Source organism: Elephas maximus, chromosome 2, assembly GCF_024166365.1.
Source record: "Elephas maximus indicus isolate mEleMax1 chromosome 2, mEleMax1 primary haplotype, whole genome shotgun sequence".
In the NCBI taxonomy this organism is placed as follows: Eukaryota; Metazoa; Chordata; class Mammalia; order Proboscidea; family Elephantidae; genus Elephas; species Elephas maximus.
The window spans coordinates 162,385,028-162,406,198 of NC_064820.1; the positions used below are offsets into that span (position 1 = coordinate 162,385,028).

The window sequence follows — 21,171 nt, forward strand, 5'->3', positions numbered from 1 at the left end:
AGTAATGGAGGACAGTCGGTCATGTGACATGTATTGCTTAATATGGGCATATGTAGAGACCATTGCTGAATAATCACAGTCTAATTTAACAAATAATGAAGGTGTCATAAGGCTGAATTTATTATTAGTGAAAAAGGCAGATTCATCTTTCTGGGTTAATCTTTCACTCAAGAATCTTTCCCTGAGTGTCTGATACGGTTTTGGGCACTGGAGACCCAGATATGAATAAGATCCAATGAGTCTTTAATATTCTGGCAGTTAAAGAAGGTACAGACCCTCTAGTCCACATGTCAGAATGTCTTAAAATATTCTATTTAACCCACTGGCTCTTAAAAAGCAGGAAAGAGAAAGATTTAGCAGGTTAATAAACCTCACACTTGCCTGAACAATTAAAAACTTCATCTACAGTTAACTATTTTAGAATTCAAGGGCAAGTCCTTTCAGGTTCACCAAACAGAGATTATAACTGGTTTCCAGACAGGAAATCCTCCTTCTTATCTAGGAAGCATGTACTTTCAGTGCTTAAACCTGCCCTAATTCTGCGGTTTCCTGTTTCAGTTTACGCTCTACCTGAACAGGAGAATTCTCGCCTCTGTAACTCCTGTTTCTTTCCTGGGTTGAACTGAAATAGTAACTTTTACCTCCAGGATGAGACTGAACTTAGATGATGGATATGAAAGGGCTTGAAAGCTGAATTCAGGTGTAGCTTTTATTAACAACTATGCTTTTACACAAAGGCAAACAAATACAAGGTATAAAAAGCTATCCGTAAGGGTGTGGATAGCAGTACCTCAAACGCTCAGTTTGGCATTACCCTTGCCAAAGCATTGTTGTGAAGCTCTTGGTTCTGCCTGTTAAAGGGAATTTTCTTGACAATCTTCTGTTTGTCAATTAAGGCGTCACGCTCGTTCAGTTTTACAAAACAAAGCTTCTAATTGACTGTCAGTGAGTCACTTTCACACCCTTCATTATCTTTGGCAATTTCCCTGTCTCAGACATTCAACACAGGGAAATGCTTGTCTCATGTAAGTGGAACAGTTTCAGCAAGTTATGGCAAAAGATACGCAATTACTTAGCCAAGGCTCAAACTCTAAACATATGATTGAACCATAAACTGATCAAATGTTAACTTCTCTTAACAGTTTAAAAGAATCTGAAGAAAATGCCAAGCGAGAAGGTACAACCAGAATTCGACGAGATGCTGTAAAGGTAAATGACTTACCAATACAATTTGGTTCTCGTGGCCATAAATATTAACACAGCTTTGAAGTAATGCAATAATGTCATGGTCCTTTATTATTATGTTCATTTTTTCTTAATTTCAAAATTCTCCAAATTGACTGTTTTTGTTAGGTGTCATCAAGTTGGTTCCGACTCATAGCAACCCCATATATAACAGAATGAAACACTGCCAGGTCCTGTGCCATCCTCACAATGACTCCATTGTTGCAGTCACTGTGTCAATCCATCTAGTCAAGGTTCTTCCTCTTTTTCATTGACCCTGTGCTTTATGAAGCCTGATGATTTTCTCCAGGGACTGGTCTTTCCTGATAACATGTCCAAAGTACATGAGATGAAGTCTTGCCATCCTGTCTTCCAGAGGGCACTCTGTCTGTACTTCTTCCAAGACAGACTTGTTTGTTCTTCTGACAGGCCATAGTGTATTCAGTATCCTCTGCCAACATCATAATTCAAAGGCATCAATTCTTCAGTCTTCCTTATTCATTGTCCAGCTTTCACATGCATATGAGATGATTGAAAAGATCATGGCTTGGGTCAGGCACACCTCAGTCCTCAAAGTAACATCTTTGCTTTCCAACACTTTAAAGAGGTCTTTTGCAGCAGATTTGCCCAGTGCAGTACATGGTTTAATTTCTTGACTGCTGCTTCCGTGGGTGGGTATTGCTTGTGGATCCAAATTGACTATTATTACTATACTAATCATTAGATTCAGAGTTAAAACAGCATTTCCACCATAAGGTTCAAAACATGAAACTTCCTTCTTTGTTTGCAAAACAAATAGAAGATGTATGAGAGGACATTTATGCAAACTAAATTCTGCTTAATTTCTACCAGCCTACTCTCTGACTTACAGTAAATTCATTTTGCTTTGAATAAATTTTTTAAAAATCATGACATAATATAAATTAAACAGGATGACTTAAAAAAGAATCCCAGACTCTTTTAAACAATGTATTCATTGGCGCATTGTAATTCCATTGAAATGTTGGAGTTATTCACTTTTTTTTTGGTTCATTATTGTTCTAGCATTCAGTGAGATTTGCATTTATAAAGGTCTTGCTTCTGCTTAATTGAGAACCTCAAACACATGTTGAGATTATGGCTTTAAAAATATTGTTAAAATTAATTAAAAAAATCAGTTTATGATTTGATATTTTCAATATGGTATTATTTGTTTCCTTTTGTTAATTGAAGAAACACTGTAGGTAATGTAACAAGGACTTCTTAAATCATCAAGGCTATTAAACCCTACTTTCAATGAAAATGATAGCAGCTACTTTGCTAAATGACTAGCTTTTTGCTTGGAAGTCAGAATACCTGAGCTTTTAGCTGTTGTTCTGTCATGCTTTTGGTGGGTGAAAAGGAATACATCATCTCCTCTCCCTGGGCTCAATTTTGTTGTCAGCAAAATAAAGAGGTTGATAGATGATCTCAATTTTACCTCCTTGTTGGATTGTGACTCCATGTCTTACACCCTTTTAGGATAATTTTTGTGGCCAGTAAGCATTCATTTATTTCCTTTTAAGCCTTCATTTCCTAAGGAAACAGAATGGTCCAGTTTTTGATAGCCCCTCTGTAATGCCATTCAATGAAGCAAAGTTTCTGCCCTAAATAGTGTGTTCAGAGTTTGAAATAAGAAAAACAAAGCATTCAAAACTGTCTATAATTTGTTCAATATTCACCAAGGATTTGAAAGGCAAGTCTTTTGTGATGGTGTTAAATTTCAGCCTTAAATTTTGGTTCAGCCAGTGTTAATCAGCAATTTATTATTTCATAGTCATAGGGAGTTCTTTGCCCTTGTCTTTCATCAAGTCTTGACTGTATTTCCTTTTTCCTTCTGTGGCTGGCATCATTGTGTTGGTGGGGTCGCGGACATGGTTATGAATAGGAAGGAGTCCTCGCACCGTGACCTGTTAAACTCTGAGCTGCTAACTGAAAGGTTGGCAATCTGAACCCACCCAGTGTCTCCCTGGGAGAGAGACCTGGTAATCTGCTTCCACAAAGATTACAGCCAAGAAAGACCTACAAGGCAGTTCTACTCCATCACATGGGATTGTCATGAGCCAGAATCAACTGTAAGGCACCTAACAACAACAAGTTGAATAGAACAGCTTTATAATGATTGCTCAATACCTGCCCCATAATTAACCTGTCAGCGAGTTGCTTACAAAAGTGTTTTCTCAGGATATCCTTGGATGAATCACAACTTATAAATGGGAATTATCATTGTTTCTGTGTGAGAATCATTGAGCATTAATTTTATTAATGTGCTATGATTACCATGTGAATGTCTTCTGCTTCTGTATCCCTAGATTGTTACAACCAGGAAGTTTGGAGTACACTCATTGCTCCTCCAAAAACAAATAACTTCTTATTAGGAGGGAATTAGGATTCTCTTTTAAAATGTCCTAATGAAATATGATTTATGAAAAAAAAAATCTGAGAACACTAGATACAGAAAAGGTCCTAAAGAGCATCTATTCCTGTTACCTCATGGTATAGGTGGTCTCTCTTGAGTGGGGTCTGAAGGAATATTACATTCACTTTTTCTGAAGTTTTCAACTGTTATGCCAGAAATCAACATTGATAAAAAAAAAAAAAAAAGACAGTATAAACAAAAACGATCCATCAAAAAAAAAAAAAAGACAAAATTAAGCGTAATGTAGTTGGATACCTTCTTATTCCTTTTTCCCTTGTAAACTAGTTTGGATTGTTCTTGACTCGATCCATATTAAGTAGCTTTTGAACACCTTATCTCACAGATTGTCTTCTGCTCACAGGCAACATTTGTTTGTTTTATATCGTTCACTGCATTTTGTTATGTGCTTGTTGGAACCCATGAAATATCTTCTATTTACTTATTTTTTTCTGAATTTGAAGTCAACAAGAATTATCTAGTTTTAGGAAATATTTGCTCAGCCTTATTCTTTTCTAGGATCTTTTTACCTTTTAATAAATATATCGCATAGCAGATACAGATACCAAGTAATTTGATAATATAATTACTATTGCTTATTAGTTCTCACTAATATGTTGTATGTCTTTGCCAACACCTTCTAGACCTTCTATGACTATAAATCTATCATGTGAAGTTTCAAGATTAAGAAAGAGAAAAATACTAAATGGAATTACTTGTCTTTTTAAAGGATTTTTGTGAGGAATATGAGAACCAAGTGAGGAATGGGAGACTTTATTGTACACGTGAGAGTGACCCAGTCCGTGGCCCTGATGGCAGGATGCATGGCAACAAATGTGCCCTGTGTGCAGAATTTTTGTGAGTATAAATGCAATTTCTTCAGAGTGATTTACATGGTGTAGATAGACACTGATTGGAATTATGAGTAAAAATAATGTTGGGTGAAGTTTTTCTTGTTGAGGGGTGTTTAAGCAGTTTTATGCCCTCAACAAATCATAACACCTCCTAATAAGGAGACTCTAATGCTGTGTGTCCATTTCTGAGTATGAATAGACTTCACATTCCAGTTAGAACACTTGCTTAAAAAACACTTCTTAGCATTTTACCACATGGCCTTTGAAAATCTCCTTATGAGCTAGTCAGGATATAGGATGGGGAGAAAAAGTTACCAAGACTGATTTTTTTTTTTCCTTCGGTAGTTATTCCATTGTGATAGAGTTGATGAAACTTGCTCAAGAAATTCCCATTTATATGTTAGTTGCATAACTCTTTTCACCTGGGGCACTTGACATTGGAAGAAGTGCAAATACCACCAAATATGCATTATGGCATTTATGAAGATGGTTCAGACAAGGTCTTATCACACACATTCTCTTTCAGATCTTTGAACTCTATAAACTTTTCTACATGCTGTTCCCCATGCCAGTTCTTTTCATTGCTGGTCAGCAAATGCTTCTTCCTCTTGTAGATTGCATTTTATGATCTTCCTTCTTAGATGTTGTTAGGTGCTGAAGAGCCAGTTCTGTTTCAGGTGACTCTATGTACAACAGAATGAAACACTGCCCAGTCCTGTGCCATCCTCACAATCGTTGTTATGCTTGAGCCCAGTGTCACAGCCACTGTGTCATGGATCTTACCAGATGGAATACATGGGAAATAAATTGACTACATTTGTGGAAAGAGACCATGGAGAAACTTAATGTCATCAGTTAGAACAAGGCCAGTGACTGACTATGGAACAGACCATCAATTGCTCATATGCAAGTTCAAGTTGAAGCTGAAGAAAATTAAAACAAGTCCACAAGAGCCAAAATACAACTTTGAGTATATCCACCTGAATTTGGAGACCATACAAAGAATAGATATGACCCATTGACCATTAGTGACCAAAGACCAGATGAGTTGTGGGATGACATCACGGATATCATACTTGAATAAAGCAAACCAAAAACCAACCAAACCCAGTGCTGTCGAGTTGATTCCAACTCATAGCGACCCTAGAGGACAGGGTAGAACTGCCCCATAGAATTTCCAAGGAGCACCTGCTGGATTCGAACTGCTGACCCTTTGGTTAGCAGCCGTAGCACTTAACCACTACACCACCAGGGTTTCTGAATAAAGCAAAGGGTCATTAAAAGACAGGAAAGAAAGAAAAGACCAAAATGGTTGTCAGAAGAGACTCTGAAACTTGCACTTGAATATAGAGTAGCTAAAACAAATGGAAGAAATGATGAAGTAAAAGAATTGAACAGAAGATTTCAAAGGGTGGCTTTAGAAGACAAAGTAAAATATTATAATAAAATATGTAAAGATCTGGAGTTAGAAAACCAAAAGAGAAAAAACATGCTAAGAATTTCTCAAGCTGAATGAATTGAAGAAATAATTCAAGCCTCTAGTTGCAATACTGAAGGATTCTATGGGCAAAATATTGAATGATGCAAGAAGCACCAAAAGAAGGTGGAAGGAATACAAAGAGTCACTGTACCGGAAAGAATTGGTTGACATTCACCCATTTCAGGAGGTGGCATATGATCAAGAACCAATGGTACTGAAGGAAGATGTCCAAGATGCACTGAAGGCATTGGTGAGAAACAAGGCTCCAGGAGTTGACAGAATACCTACTGAAATGTTTGAACAAACTTAAACTGATGCAGCCATGGAGGTGCTCACTCATCTAGTCCAAGAAATTTGGAAGACAGCTACCTGGCCAGCTGGCTGGCAGAAAAAAAAAATATATTTTTTCCCATTCCAAAGGAAAGTGACTCAACAGAATGTGGAATCGTTGAACAAGATACTTAAAAAACCCTCTGCCATCAAGTCGATTCTGATTCATAGCAACTCTATACCATACACAATTAAAAGTTTGCTGAAGATAATTCAAAAGCAGTTGCAGCAGAACAATGATAGGAACTGCCAGAAATTCAAACTGGATTCAGAAGAGGATATGAAATGAAGGATATCATTGCTGATGTCAAATGAATCTTCGCTGAAAGCAAAAAATACCAGAAAGATACTTACCTGTTCTTCTGACAGTATATTCAATCATCTTAGCCAACGCCGTAATGCAAATGCATCGATTATTTTTAGGTCGTTCTTATTCATTGTCCATCTTTTACTTGCATATGAGGGGACTGAAAATACCATGACTTGGGTCAGGCAAACCTTAGTCCTCAAGGTGACATGTCTAAATTTTAACACTTTAAGAGATCTTTTGCAGCAAATTCCTTGGTTGGATAAAATCTTCTGAAGTTCCCAATTTAAACCCAATTCTCATGACCTTTAATTTTCTTTCACAACAATCATCATATTTGGCAATTATGTAATTATTTATGTGACTTTAGTTGACTATCAGTCTCCTTTACTAGGTTATAACGTCCAAGAGTTCATGGTATGTGTTTACATTGTGTACCAGTACATGCCCAGGGCCCAGGCTAATGCTTGGCAAAAAAAAAAAAAATAGTCACTAATTGTTGAATGAATGTGTCAGTGAATGAACGTATGAACAAAAATCCCTGCTCTCAGGAAACCTAACACTAATAGAAGAAATAAGGCATGGACATACAAAAATATATTGCAAGACAGAATGAAAACTATTTTATAAGAAAAGGATGTTCAAGTATGAAAATACAATAGGAGATGTAGAGCTTATTTCCATTTGGGGACTGGGTTGGGGAGATTTAGAGAAAGGAGAGATGATACGAAGGATCATTACAGTGGAAGGAAATGGGCTGCCTAAGGGGGAGGGTCTTTAAAGAAATAGTAAAGAGTTTAACTTAGTAAGAGTTGCATGAAAGGAAGTTGAAGGTGATTTGACAATGTTTTAGTAGAACAGGAAAACTGGGTTGTTTCCCTCTGCTCCTAAATGATTAATTTGTAACATGAAGTTTTGAAGCATCTCTACTCATTAATTTTTTTCTCTCCAGCAAACAACTTTTTTCAGAAGAAAAAAATAAAGCAGATGAGAACCTGAGAAAGCCTAAAGAAAAAGTTAAAAGAGACATTGAGGTGAGGATTAGTTTGATCCGTCTTTGTTATGACTTTTGTGTGTGTTTTGTCTGTGTATGTGTGCACATATAACTCTAGAATGCGTTCTCAATATTGGTTAAATGTTTGCCACTATTTAATGGGTTTTCCAGAGACTGACATGTATTGCTTTATGAGACTCCAAAGAATGATGATGATAGCATCACAATTCCTAGATCTATTTGGAGGTAATTAATCAAACTGCAGTTCTACTCTGTCCTACAAGGTCGCTATGAGTTCTACTCTGTCCTATGTGGTCGCTATAAGTTGGAATCGACTGGGTGGCACTGGGTTTTTTTTTTTTTTTTTTTTTTTTAATCAAACTGCATATTAGGAGTTCCACACTCCTAAATGACAGTGATAGCTCAAAACCTTATCTGAATTCAAAGTGTGATATGTACTCACTATGAAATGTGTAGTAGTTGTGTTGGAGGTTTTAATTTTAACAGCACTATCAAAGTGAAAGTTTATTGCCTTGAAAATCATGCTACATTCTGCTTTCCAAACATCTATCTTTTTTCCACTGCGGCTGTCTTAGCTCAGCCACCTAATAGTTGTCTGTTGTGTTTCTGCATTAGCATCCTACCTGGTCTCTATACTTTTGGTTTCCATCTATCTCGATTCTTAAGACTCAGTTCGTCCTCCCTGTTGCTTTCATAAAGTAGGAGATGTTTGTATGAACCCATTACATTAAGAAATTTCAGTGTTTGAAAGTATCTTAGAGTATATTTGGACCATTTTCCTCCATGAAAACTCTTTCATCCGGATGATTATCCAGCCTCCTCTGATGTATAGTTCTCAGCTGTATAAATTAATGCACTTCATTAAGTCTCCCGCCTTCATGTAATTTTGCCTTATTGCCTGGGCCTTATTTTCAATTATTTTTCCTCCCTCAATTCTAAATTACCAAGTCCTTTTAATTTTACCTCTCAAATGCCTCTCACTTAATTCTTTTATTTTTCATTTTTTTAATTTAATGATTTATTTATTATATATAACAGTGTAAGTAGCTTCTCTAACTTTAGTTTCCAGTTCACTCAAATATTCCATGCCTGACTGAGCAGTCTCTCTAAAACAAAGATTTGCTATGTCCTTCTCTGCTGTAAATATTTACCAATTTCCCACTGCCTAAGAATACAATGCAAATTCCTTTCAAAAATAATGAAAATCTTTAGTGGACTGGATTTGACCAGTCTTCAATGTCTCTTTTTGTCCACTTCCCAAATCTTCCTCTCTTTGTCCAGCTAATCCTGGAGCTACTATACTCATGGATAGACCAAAACATCTCAAAATAACCTGTTCTTTCATGTCTCTATGCCTACGCATATCCTAATTTGTCTCAAAGGACTTTTTTCCACATTGTGTGTACCTGGACACATTTCCAAAGATACGATTCAGATATGGCTCTTCTTTGAACCTCCCATGAGTCAATCCTATCTTTGTGGTTGTGGATGCTTAATTCAGACCTGTGGCACATCCCTTAACTTTTTATATTTCAATTACTTGTCCTCTCTACTTGACTGGTAAAGGAGCCACATCAGATTTATATTTATGGTCCCTTAATTTAATACATTTGTTGAATACTTAAGCAGATCAATATTACAAGGTGAGAAATATCACAAATTTTTGGCATGATCATAAATTCGAAAGGTTTTTTTTTTAATTCTTAATTCCTCTTTTTTCAATTTCTTTAATAAATAGCATTTAAAATTTATGAATAGAAAGTAGAGGACTATAGCTAAATTGTCTCACTTTCATTATTTAGAAACTCTGCCGTGAATATCACGATTATGCAAAGAATGGAATACTTTCCTGTGACAGAGAAAATGACCATTTTCGCAGCTCAGATGGGAAAATGCACAGCAACTTATGTTCCAGATGCCAAGCCTTCTAGTGAGTATAGCTTGTCACAGACTCCTAGAACTTTAATGGGGTAAGGCCCTTTAAGATAATCTAATCAAGCCAGTGTGTTTTATAGATGAGGAAAACTATGGCTCAAAATAAGGGAAAAAGTTGAATAAGCTACACAGAGCATATTAGTCAAGGAGTTGAACAAAATGCCAAGAGTTATTTGTTTCAAGATGCCCGATAGGGTTGCTATGAGTTGGAATCTACTCGAGGGCAGTGGGTGTTTTGGGTTTGATTTTTATCTAGCACTCCCTCTCTTAGGACTGGAGCATTCTTAGCACTGGAACAAACATGAGCTTGTGAAAATATCAGATGCTTCCTCACTACTTAAACTTCATACCTGTTTGAGGAATTTATAGACATCTCATCTTCCATGGAGTTTAGGACCTAAAGTTAGTACTTAACACAGAAATTGCTTAGAGTCAAAATTTTCCATGAAACACTCATAAATCCCTATAAAATTACAGGAAAAGAAATTAAGATAATGTGATATTTCTCATCGAGTTAGAACTGGCCATTTGTTCTCACAATTTGGAATACTTCTCAGTTTATTTGGTTGTTTAAGTGGTTGAATTGTTTTTGCAATCTGTGGACTTTATCAGCTCCCCTCACATTTTTTCCTTTAGATAAAACAGTCACGAAAAAGCAGTACATTTAAGTTGAATAAATAAAAACAAGAGTTGGGTGTCTTGTTGCTTTTCATTGATGGTGTTGTGATAAAGGGGCAAAGTTGCTCTCCCTGAGGAGGGAGGGTTGAGTGGCAGTGCAAGTGTTCAGTTCCCATGGACCTCTCTTGTTTTCTCTCTCATTTAGCCTAGAAGAAGCTAAAGAAATGGAAGAGGGTGAAGCAGAAGCAAGGAATAAAAGAGAATCTGAAAAGACACCCTCATATGCAGTGCGTGGAATCCATCCATTTAGTCCTACTTGGCACTAAAATTTGAACACATCTCAGAGAGCCTAATGACTGGAACATTGTCCTGCAAAAATCCCAAGAAAATCTTAATTCTTCAATCTAGGGATGATGTTGAGATGAATGCCATGGGAGGCTGACTAGCTTTTGCTACTTCAGAACTAACACTATATAATAAAAGAACACTCATTTGGAATCTGAAAAATTAAGCTTTAGTTCCAATTCCATCACTTACAGACCATTTCTCTGAGCTAGTCATTAAACTCTTCTCATCCTTAGTTTCTAATGAATTGGGCTGATAATCCTTGTCTTTCCTATTCCAAGGATTATTGGGAAGAAATAAGAAATAAATAATGAGAATGCACTTTGTCAACTGTAAAACATGGTGGGAATAGAAAGTTTTATCACTACCCAGAAGGGGAAAAATTCCCCAAATCCCCAAAATATGGCAAACGTGGACTCTTGTTACAATTCTGAAAGCCTACCTAGATAATGAGGTAAATTTCAGGACTCTGAAAGATTCATACCAGTTAAGAAAAGAATTCAGGAAGTCTTTAGTCTACAATTACATCTTAAAGAAGTGCCAGTATCACGTCAGCATCCTGGGAGGCCTGGACTCAGGGGCAGCCCAGACTGGGCCCTTGACTTCTCTGAAACAGAATGATCTATACAGAGCCCCCATGTCCAGGAAGGACATGACAGCACCGACATGCAGAATATCCCCCATTCCAGAATGACCGCCTCAACACTGCCCGGTCACCTCAAACAGATTGGTGATGTGTTCACTTTAGGAAAGAACACCACAAATACTGGCATCAAGAAGGAGGAGCTATTAGATTTTGCTAGCCGCTTTCCAGAGAAATTCTACATGTGTGTTTCAACATATGAGTATTTTTGAAATTTCACATATGAATTGGGATAAAAATACTTTGAGTCCACAATAAAAGCATGATTTTACCTTTTAAATATTATGTTTATCTCCATAGCCTTAGATCAATTCATTACCACCTATGGAAACTCTGCCGCTGCAGTGGTTAAGTGCTACAGCTACTAACCAAAATGTTGGTAGTTTGAATCTGCCAGGCACCCTTTGGAAACCCTATGGGGCAGTTCTACTCTGTCCTATAGGGTCACTAGGAGTTGGAATTGACTCAATGGCAATGGGCTTGGTTTGATTTTTTGGTATGGTTTGGATTGAAAGTTTCCTAAATTTCCCTATGGATTTTATCCTGCACTGTTTCCAACCATCCTTCTGAATATAGCTATAATAAGGTTTTAAAATATAAACGAGATCACAATACTGCTCTGCTTAAAACCAACAAATAGGTCATCATCAACTACAGGATGAGTGTCAATCTTTTATCTCCCTCTCTTCTTATTTGACTTATTACTTCCATTCAGAATTTCATGTTTTGCTATGAAATTTGTCCTGTAGTTTCCTACCTCTGTTTCTCAGCTTATTTTATTTTGACAATCTACTATGCTTATTTACCAATTTATGTTTCACCCAGGAAAATTCTTTTTACTCTCTACAGTCTCACCCAAGTAATTCTTTTTCCCCCAAATCTTCCCTAGTTTCTGCAGTCAGATATCGAGGGTCCTGATCTTCGAGTTTTCAGATTTTCTTGTAGCTACATGTTTGCACTTACTCTATTTTGTCTAGATTATAGTAGAAATTTGCTTGTCTACTTTTCTGTATTGTGACATCTTAGTCTTATATATTCTCATCTCTTAGCAAATGATAAGTTTCCTTTGTTTCACTGAAATTTACATGTGAGATAAACTCAACTGAAATCTTGGGCTCAAGGAGGCATAGCTTTGGTCTTGCCAATGTAGACATTTCAAACTTCTACTTTGAATAAGAATAAAATATATATCCAGCTTCCTTTCTCTGTTCTGGCAGGAGCTATGCAGTGAATATCGCAAATTTTTGAGGAATGGAAAACTCTTTTGCACCAGAGAGAACGACCCCATCCAGGGCCCTGATGGGAAAATGCATGGCAACACCTGCTCCATGTGTGAGGCCTTCTTGTGAGTTGTGCTGCAGCTAGGAAAATGGGAATGGTTTGGTCTTTCAATGTCATTTCTGTGTTCAGTTATGAGAGAACCACTCCAGTAGGAAAATAAAATAATGAAAATATTTACAGGAAGCTCATGGTTTGTACAAATATACAAAACCATGTCCCTTGAAGATTGCTAAGACCTGGACACATCTAGGCAAGGGAAAAGTCAATCTAAGTATCCAAGTAGTTTTTGTTTTCAAATTTGGAAAAAGAACAGTTCTAGACTATTTCCAAGGACGGAAGTGAGGCCAATGGGTGAAAGCCATGGAAAACAGATTCTAGTTCAATATTGAGAAGAACTTTGTGCAAGTTGGGAATTTCAGAAATGGAGTCACCTACCATGGGTGTCAAGGATGATTTGAGTAGAGAATTCACCAGGTCGATTACAGCAAAGACTAGATAGTATCAGAGACACTGTAGCGGCTTTGGATGTTTAGAAAAACACCTCTGGTCTAGGCTTTAAATCCTTGGTTTATACTTATTAGTAGTGTGTCCTTGGGCAAGTTATATGTTCTTTTTAGAATCAGTTTTCTTATCTGTAAAGTGGGGATGGAAACCCTGGTGGCGTAGTGGTTAAGTGCTGCGGCTGCTAACCAAAGGGTCAGCAGTTCAAATCCGCCAGGTGCTCCTTGGAAACTCTATGGGGCAGTTCTACTCTGTCCTATAGGGTTGCTATGAGTCAGAATCGACTCGACGGCACTGGGTTTGGTTTTGGTTTTAAAGTGGGGATATAACAAAAGTTTCTGCTACATGCAGTTGTGAGGAGTTAATAGTACAAGCACAGGGCTAGGCACATAGTAAGAATTTAATCAATATTAACTATAATTATTGAATGATATTTGATATCACTTTCAATCTGGAGATATGATTCTCACTCATCCCTTTTCAAATCACTCTCTTTTAGCAAAGCAGAAGAAGAAAAGAAAAAGAAGGAAGGTGAATCAAGAAATAAAAGACAATCTGAGAAGCCAACTTCATTTGAGGCGAGTGGAACTTATTGAAAGGAGCTCTAGTCATACAGGGGTTAAGTGATTGGCTGCTAACCTAAAGGTTGTCTGTTTGAACCCACCAGGTGCTCCACAGGAGAACGATTGTGGCAATCTGCTTTTGTAAATATTTACAACCTTGAAAACCCTATAGGGCAGTCCTACTCTATAGGGTTGCTGTGAGTTGGAATCAACTAGACTGCAATAGATTTGGTTTTTTTTTGGACATTATTGAACAAGGCAGGGGCATATGTACCTGGGGATATGTAGATAGCATTTAGGGAACTGATAAACTCCCTGACGCATATGAAGCATTTCTACAGGTTGTATTTGTGTGTTTTTTTTTGTGTATATGTTCACAGTACATATGCAACCATTTCTAGGTTGAAGGCTCATACTTATAAATATCCATATCTCCAAAGTTAAGACTCATTCTAAAATAAGCCAATTGCAGACCCCCACTTAAGAAAAAAACCTTCTAAAGTCTTCAACTACTTTTTGCAATCTGATCCAATCTATGTTTAACACCTGACTTCCTTCTTCAATTTCACAGGCGTTGTGCAGTGAATATCGCAAATTAATGAAGAATGGACAGCTTCTCTGCACTAGAGAGAATGACCCCATCCAGGGCCCAGATGGGAAAATGCATGGGAATACTTGTTCCATGTGCGCAGACCTCTTGTAAGTAGAGCTACAGCCACAGTGCTTCTGAGGAAGTGAGGAGAGGGAACTGCTATGGGAAGTTTTCAAACAATGATAAATAATACAGTTTCCTCATGAGTGTAACATTCAGTTCTGGTTGTCACTTTTAAAGGAATTAAAAACAAACAAACAAAACAGAAAACAATAACAAAAAAGTGAATGACGAGCTTTCAGATAGTAACTACTGAGATGGCAAAAACAAAAACAAAAACTTTCAGAGTAATTCTTATAGGACGTTCCAGAAGGAACTCTGAGCCTTTTAGTTAGAGAAGAGAATACTTCAGGACAATCACCCAAATGCTTTTAGTTTTCTGAAGGATTATCAACTGGATTACGGAATAGATAAGATTTATATATAAAATATCAGTATGGTGCATGGCATAATTTATGGGATTTTTTTTTTTTTTCCAGTTCACTATCTTTTTTCCTACTAGTCTTTGTGACCTCAAGAAATAGAATTAAAGTGAATGGGAGATATAGGAAGACAGATTTGGGCTCAACATGAAGATGAACTTTGTAATAGTGTAGGGAAAAGCTACTTCAGGAATAATATATTCCATAGGAGTCGTGGTTGTTGTTAGGTGCCATCGAGTCAGTTCCGACTTACATCAACCCTGTATACAACAGAAGGAAACACTGCCCTGTCCTGTGCCATCCTCACAATCATTGCTGTGTTTGAGCCCGTCGTTGCAGCTGCTGTGTCAATCCATCTTGTCGAGGGTCTTCCCCTTTTTCAATGACCCTCTACTTTACCAAGAAGGATATCCATATGAACTGGATGCCCATTTATAGGGGCCTCAAAGTATGATGTTAGAATAGATGATGTGATCCAAAGCAAACCAAACCTGTTGCCATCAAGTTGATTTTGGCTCATAGTGACTCTATAGTACAGAGTAGAACTGCCCTCATAGGGCTTCCAAGGAGCAGCTGGTGAATTTGAACTGCTGACATTTTGGTTAGTAGCCGAGCTCTTAACCACTGTGCCACCAGGGCTGCAGATGATATGATATGTCCTCTCAAATGACAGTCCATGATTTTTCTGATCTGTGACCCAAGAAACGTAACCCAAGAAATACCCCCGTTTATTTTCTGTGTCCAGAATATATGAAAGATTTCAGTTATTCAGTCTTTCCTAACCAAAAACAAAAAAAAAAGAAAAACTAAACCCATTGCCTTTGAGACTATTTCCTAACAGAAAGCAATATAATCCAGCAGATTTCTCTCATAAAATTTGAGCCATGGAAATAATAATAATCTATTTGATAGAAGTCAAGATGATGACAATGTAATCATTATAACCAAAGCATTAATTAAAAAAAAAATTAATTAAGTGCATATAATTGCCTGTACTTGTTAAGAGCTTTACTCATCTCTTTCAGTCTTCACAGACTAAGGCCCAGAGATGTTGAGAATGATGGAAAGTCAGCACAGTGTATATGTCATATGAATGAAGAAAATAATATATTTCTTATTGTAGTTCTAGGCAGGATACAATCATGTATGAAGGCCTTTATGAACTTCTTGTAGTTCTTTCTGCCTGTGTTTAAGACTATTTCTGGCTGTTTTTCTTTACCTCTGCATGAATCTTTCAGTCACGAAAAATAGTTCTGCCACCTAGTGGTCAGCTCTGTTCCTCCTCTGATAATTCCCCATTTTGGAAAGAAAATGCTTCTTGGATTTTTTTAGTCTACTTACTTAGACTTGTGGTAAAGTTTAAATCAGTTTCCATGTTTGTTTGTTTGTTTTTTTAAAAGAAGAAAAACTCATGATTTTTGGAGTTATTGTTACAGGGCAAGGCTTCCCAGCTCTGGACTAAGCCCTGCCTAGATTCTTATCCCCCCACATGTCTGTCAGTTTGTCGTACTGTGGGGGCTTGTGTGTTGCTGTGATGCTGGAAGCTATGCCACTGGTATTCAGATACCAGCAGGGTCTCCCATGGAGGACAGGTCTCAGCTGAGCTTTCAGACTAAGACAGACTGGGAAGAAGGATCTGTCAGTCTACTTCTGAAAAACATTAGCCAGGGAAAACCTCATGAATAGCAGCAGAACATTGTCTGATATAGTGCTGGAAGATGAGCCCCCCAGCTTGGAAGGCACTCAGAAGATGACTGGGGAAGAGCTGTCTCCTCAAAGTAGAGTCGACTTTAATGACGTGGATGGAATAAAGCTTTCGGGACCTTCGTTTGCTGATGTGGCACAACTCAAAATAAGAAGAAACAGCTACAAACATCCACTAATAACTGGAACCTGGAATATATGAAGTATGAATCTAGGAAAATTGGAAATCGTCAAAAATGAAATGGAATGCATAAACATTGATATCCTAGGCATCAGTGAGCTGAAAGGGACTGGTATTGGCCATTTTGAATCAGACAATCATATAGTCTACTAAGCTGGGAATGACAACTTGAAGACGAAAGGTGTTGCATTCGTTGTCAAAAAGAACGTTTCAAGATCTATCCTGAAGTACAACGCTGTCAGTGATAGGATAATATCCATAGACCTACAAGGAAGACCTGTTAATACGACTATTATTCAAATTTACGCACCAACCACTACGGCCAAAGATGAAGAAATAGAAGATTTTTATCAGCTGCTGCAGTCTGAAATTGATCGAACATTCAATCAAGATGCATTGATAATTACTGGCGATTGGAATGCCAATGACACAACCTTGCTTGCTGAAAGTGAAGAGGACTTGAAGCACTTACTAATGAATATCAAAGACCTTAGCCTTCAGTATGGACTGCATGTCAACGTAAAGAAAACAAAAATCCTCACAACTGGACCAATGAGCAACATCATGATAAACAGAGAAAAGATTGAAGTTGTCAAGAATTTCATTTTACTTGGATCCACAATCAACAGCCATGGAAGCAGCAGTCAAAAATCAAAAGATGCATTGCATTGGGTAAATCTACCGCAAAGGACCTCTTTAAAGCGTTGGAGATCAAAGATGTCACCTTGAAGACCAAGGTGTGCCTGACCCAAGCCATGGTATTTTCAATCACATCATATGCATGTGAAAGCTGGACAATGAATAAGGAAGACCGAAGAAGAAATGACGCCTTTGAATTGCGGTGTTGGCAAAGAATATTGACTATACCATGGACTGCCAAAAGAAAGAACAAATCTGTCTTGGAAGAAGTACAACCAGAATGTTCCTTAGAAGCAAGGATGGCGAGACTGCGTCTTACATACTTTGGACATGTTGTCAGGAGGGATCAGTCCCTGGAGAAGGACATCATGCTTGGCAGAGTACAGTAGTACAGGGTCAGCGGAAAAGAGGAAGACCCTCAATGAGGTGGATTGACACAGTGGCTACAACAATGAGCTCAAGCATAACAAGGATTGTAAGGATGGCTCAGGACCGGGCAGTGTTTTGTTCTGTTGTGCATAGGGTCGCTATGAGTCAGAACTGACTCAATGGCAACTAACAACAACAACAACAGGTTCTTACCTTCTTCTGACCAAGAATGACCAGGAGACACTCAGAGGTTCCACATGAACAAGGTTTATTAGGGACAGAAAGAAAGAAGGCTCGTGAGGGAGAGAGGGAGTGGGGTTTCCACCTACGCTACCCTCCAGTCTCTCACTGAACAAAGGATTTCTTAGGGCTTATAAAAGTTTTTAGGTGGGAAAAAGGCATTAGCTTTTTTCATTAGATGGGTGGAGATTTCCAGGAGAAGGGGAGGGATTATGAAAATCAAATGCATGCACAGTTAGAATTCAAGATGGACTACCTCATAGAGATTACTGGAACTAAGATGGAGTCTGTCACAGAGGCTGCTGGGATGTCAAACAGGACTTATTCTGGGATGCTGTGCATGCGTAATGCCTCTGGATCTTGTTTCAAGCCCCGGCAAGGGGTCCCTGCTCATGTTTGTCTCATGTGGAAGGTCATTCACAGTCCATGATGATCTTTACTGTACATGCTCTGCACCTGGTGAGGCCTTGAAAAACAACGCAGGAGGATTATCCGTAATTTATAGCTGGTCAAGCAAGCAGGGCATTGGAATGCAGCCCCCTATCTTGTTTAAGTGCCTAGTTTGTTAATCACAAGTAGTTCTCAGGTCTGCACTTCGATCTAAATTCCAAGAATATTGAGTCAGAAGTTATTTAATTATAGCTGTTCAAGCACTCAGGGCCTTGAAATGTAACCCTTATTTAATTCAGCCAGCCTGATCTCTTCCCTGTCTCAATATTTCAGTAAGTTTCTCTTATCGATATAGAAATTCTTTACCAAAATAAATAAATGTTTTATTGCTTCATATTTTATGCAGATGTTAGCAAAGGATACTGACTATCATGAGAGCCATTCTTCCTTCCAGAGGTGTTTCTTGTACACTTTCATATGGAGTTACTTGAGAACAGTGAAATCAATGAACGATCAACCTATGAATACTAAGGATATGCTCTACTTACTTTATCAAGATCCATTCTTCCTCTTTCTTTTTCTTCTTCCTCTTCTCTCTGTTCCTCATAGTCGACAAGAAGAAATAACAAGAAAGTCTTTTCACTTTTTTTGAAGATTTCATTTGATTGATGAGCAAGTAGATTAGAATATGCTAAAATATTTTTTATAAATTATTTAATGCTTTTTTATGAAATGTGATTGATTTTTGTGTGTGTTGCAGATCCAATTATACTATAGATCCAGTCCTCTAAGCTCTGTTTGCAAGCCTGTTAGTTATCTAAAATGTCTAGGAGCTACCACTCTATCACTCGGTTCTATCATACACCTATTTTGGGAGGGTTTACTTTCAATGATGATGACAGTGGTGATGATATCAATCACTTAAATAGGCTTACTGACTAACTAAGGAACTTACTTTTGTATACCATTCTCTTGAGGTGGGTGTACCAGTCTAGTTTATTACCCAATAGAATTACAAACAACTCTGGGTAGATCTTTGAGGCTGCTTGAGAATGATCAGCCTGTGAATGTTAAGGATTTAGTCCATTAAGATCCATTTCTTCTTCTCCCCCCCACCCCCCACTCCTATAGTAAACAACAAGAAAGAGCAAAAGCAAAGGCTAAAAGAGAAGCTGCAAAGGTAAGTTCCCCAGCGATGCTGATGCTATGCCCTGGCATATTTTTCTCTACAAAAGCATTCTCGATATCTCATTATCATAACAGTTTTCCTGCTCATTTTTTCATGCCTGAAATGAATAAAGGAAACTTTTAATCTGAAAAAATAATTTTGATTAGAAGTTTCCAGAGTACCAACTTTATGTTTGATTAGTCAAATTTTGAGGTTAATTTAATTAAAAATGGAGTGTTAACTCTTTGTAAGTATATTTCCCATATTTAGTAGTTTTTCTTAGATTTGTTTTCATTCACAGATTATTAATATTAATTTTTTCCAATTTTCTAATTTCAATTTATGCCATTCACACTTCTGGTATTTCAACTAGAGAGCACAAGATTGCTATCATTCACAGTAGCCCAATTTAAGAAAAAAACAAAAACAAATTCACATATATTATCATATTTGATCTCTGTTATCACCCAACTACGGAAGAAGCACTAGCACTAGTTTTCTCATCCCCGATTAACATAGTTAAGAAAACCCTCCGATTGTTCTTTTTTTTAAACCCTCCATGATCTTATAATTTATAATTTTACAGGTTGCTCTGTAAAATCTATTTGGGTATAAATGCTGAGTTATTCTTATGAAATTGTCACATACAAGTTCCATCTTTTTTTTTTTAATAAAATTTTATTGTGTTTTCAGTGAAGGTTACAAGATTTATCTTTATTTCCTAACAACAGCTGCAAAAAGTACAAACCTATCATTATTTGGAAAAGTTGACACAATTAAAAAGTTTGCCTTTAAACTTATTCAATTTTTCAATGACTTCCCCTGTTAGCCGGCACCATTTTTTCAACTGGTAATTTAGAACTGAAAAGTTGTGTCATCCATCATGTCTGGTCAGTTGCCAAGTCCTTTTAGGTTTTCTAAATGGTCCTAACACATTCCTCTGCTCCCCTCCTATTGTTACTTGGTGATTGATTGAAAGCCATCATCCCCCATCCCTGGATTTTATCAACACACTGCCAGATCCCTTAAGCATTATTTTGTTAGTCATAAAGTTTAAGTCAATCATCTTGCTAATCTATGGATATTTTGAGGCCAGCCTGAGTAAGTACTTTTCCTGGGAGCATGCTGTGAGAGGAAGAGAGGGGAGGAGAGGAGAGCCCACAGGCTAGCATACTGCCTAGCTGACTTTCGAAAGTCAGCTCAGAAGGAAAAACAAAAACGGAGTCCAGCCTATCTGAGCAGAAGCTTCTCCTTGTACCGAGCGCCTAGATTTCTTGGGCTCCTATACAGAGGGAAAGATAGAAACCTATCCTGAGCAAATATTTCCTTTATTTTCTAGGATCTGTGCAGTGAATTTCGGAATCAAGTGAGAAATGGAATGCTCATATGTACCAGGGAGAATGATCCTGTCCTTGGCCCAGATGGAAAAATGCATGGAAATAAGTGTGCCATGTGTGCAAGTGTGTTGTGAGTATCTGTCCTCTTCTCTCCCACTGAATTTCTTTATTATATATCATTCTTGGGTCTCAGATTCTTCCTAAATGTGGAGAATACATATCATGAGTATATGCTACCCACTACCCACTGCTGTCGAGTCGATTTCAACTCATAGCAACCCTATAGGACAGAGTAGAACGGCCTGAGGAAACTCAGCAGGATGTCTATGTTGCACTCTTGAGGCAGAATTCCTTCTTTCTCCAGAAACCTCACCTTTTGCTCTTTAAGCCTTCAGCTGATTGGATAAGTCCCACCCACCTTATGGAGGGTAATCTTTTTTTCTTAAAATCAATTGATTGTAAATGTTAATCACATCAAAATACCTTCATAGAAACATATAGTGTTTGACCAAACAGCTGGACACCATAGCCTAGTCAAG

The 21,171-nt window shown here is 37.6% G+C and overlaps 1 protein-coding gene across 1 annotated transcript in view; it reads left to right on the forward strand.

Annotated features, from left to right (window-relative positions):
* The window catches only part of SPINK5 (serine peptidase inhibitor Kazal type 5), an 87,009-nt gene that overhangs the window by 24,525 nt on the left and 41,313 nt on the right, over window positions 1-21,171 (forward strand). The window contains exons 8-17 of the mRNA XM_049868745.1: window positions 1,143-1,209; window positions 4,389-4,516; window positions 7,582-7,663; window positions 9,447-9,574; window positions 10,403-10,484; window positions 12,403-12,530; window positions 13,467-13,545; window positions 14,102-14,229; window positions 19,259-19,307; window positions 20,635-20,762. Of these exons, the coding sequence (XP_049724702.1) occupies window positions 1,143-1,209; window positions 4,389-4,516; window positions 7,582-7,663; window positions 9,447-9,574; window positions 10,403-10,484; window positions 12,403-12,530; window positions 13,467-13,545; window positions 14,102-14,229; window positions 19,259-19,307; window positions 20,635-20,762 (999 nt within the window). The remainder of the gene's footprint in view (window positions 1-1,142; window positions 1,210-4,388; window positions 4,517-7,581; window positions 7,664-9,446; window positions 9,575-10,402; window positions 10,485-12,402; window positions 12,531-13,466; window positions 13,546-14,101; window positions 14,230-19,258; window positions 19,308-20,634; window positions 20,763-21,171) is intronic.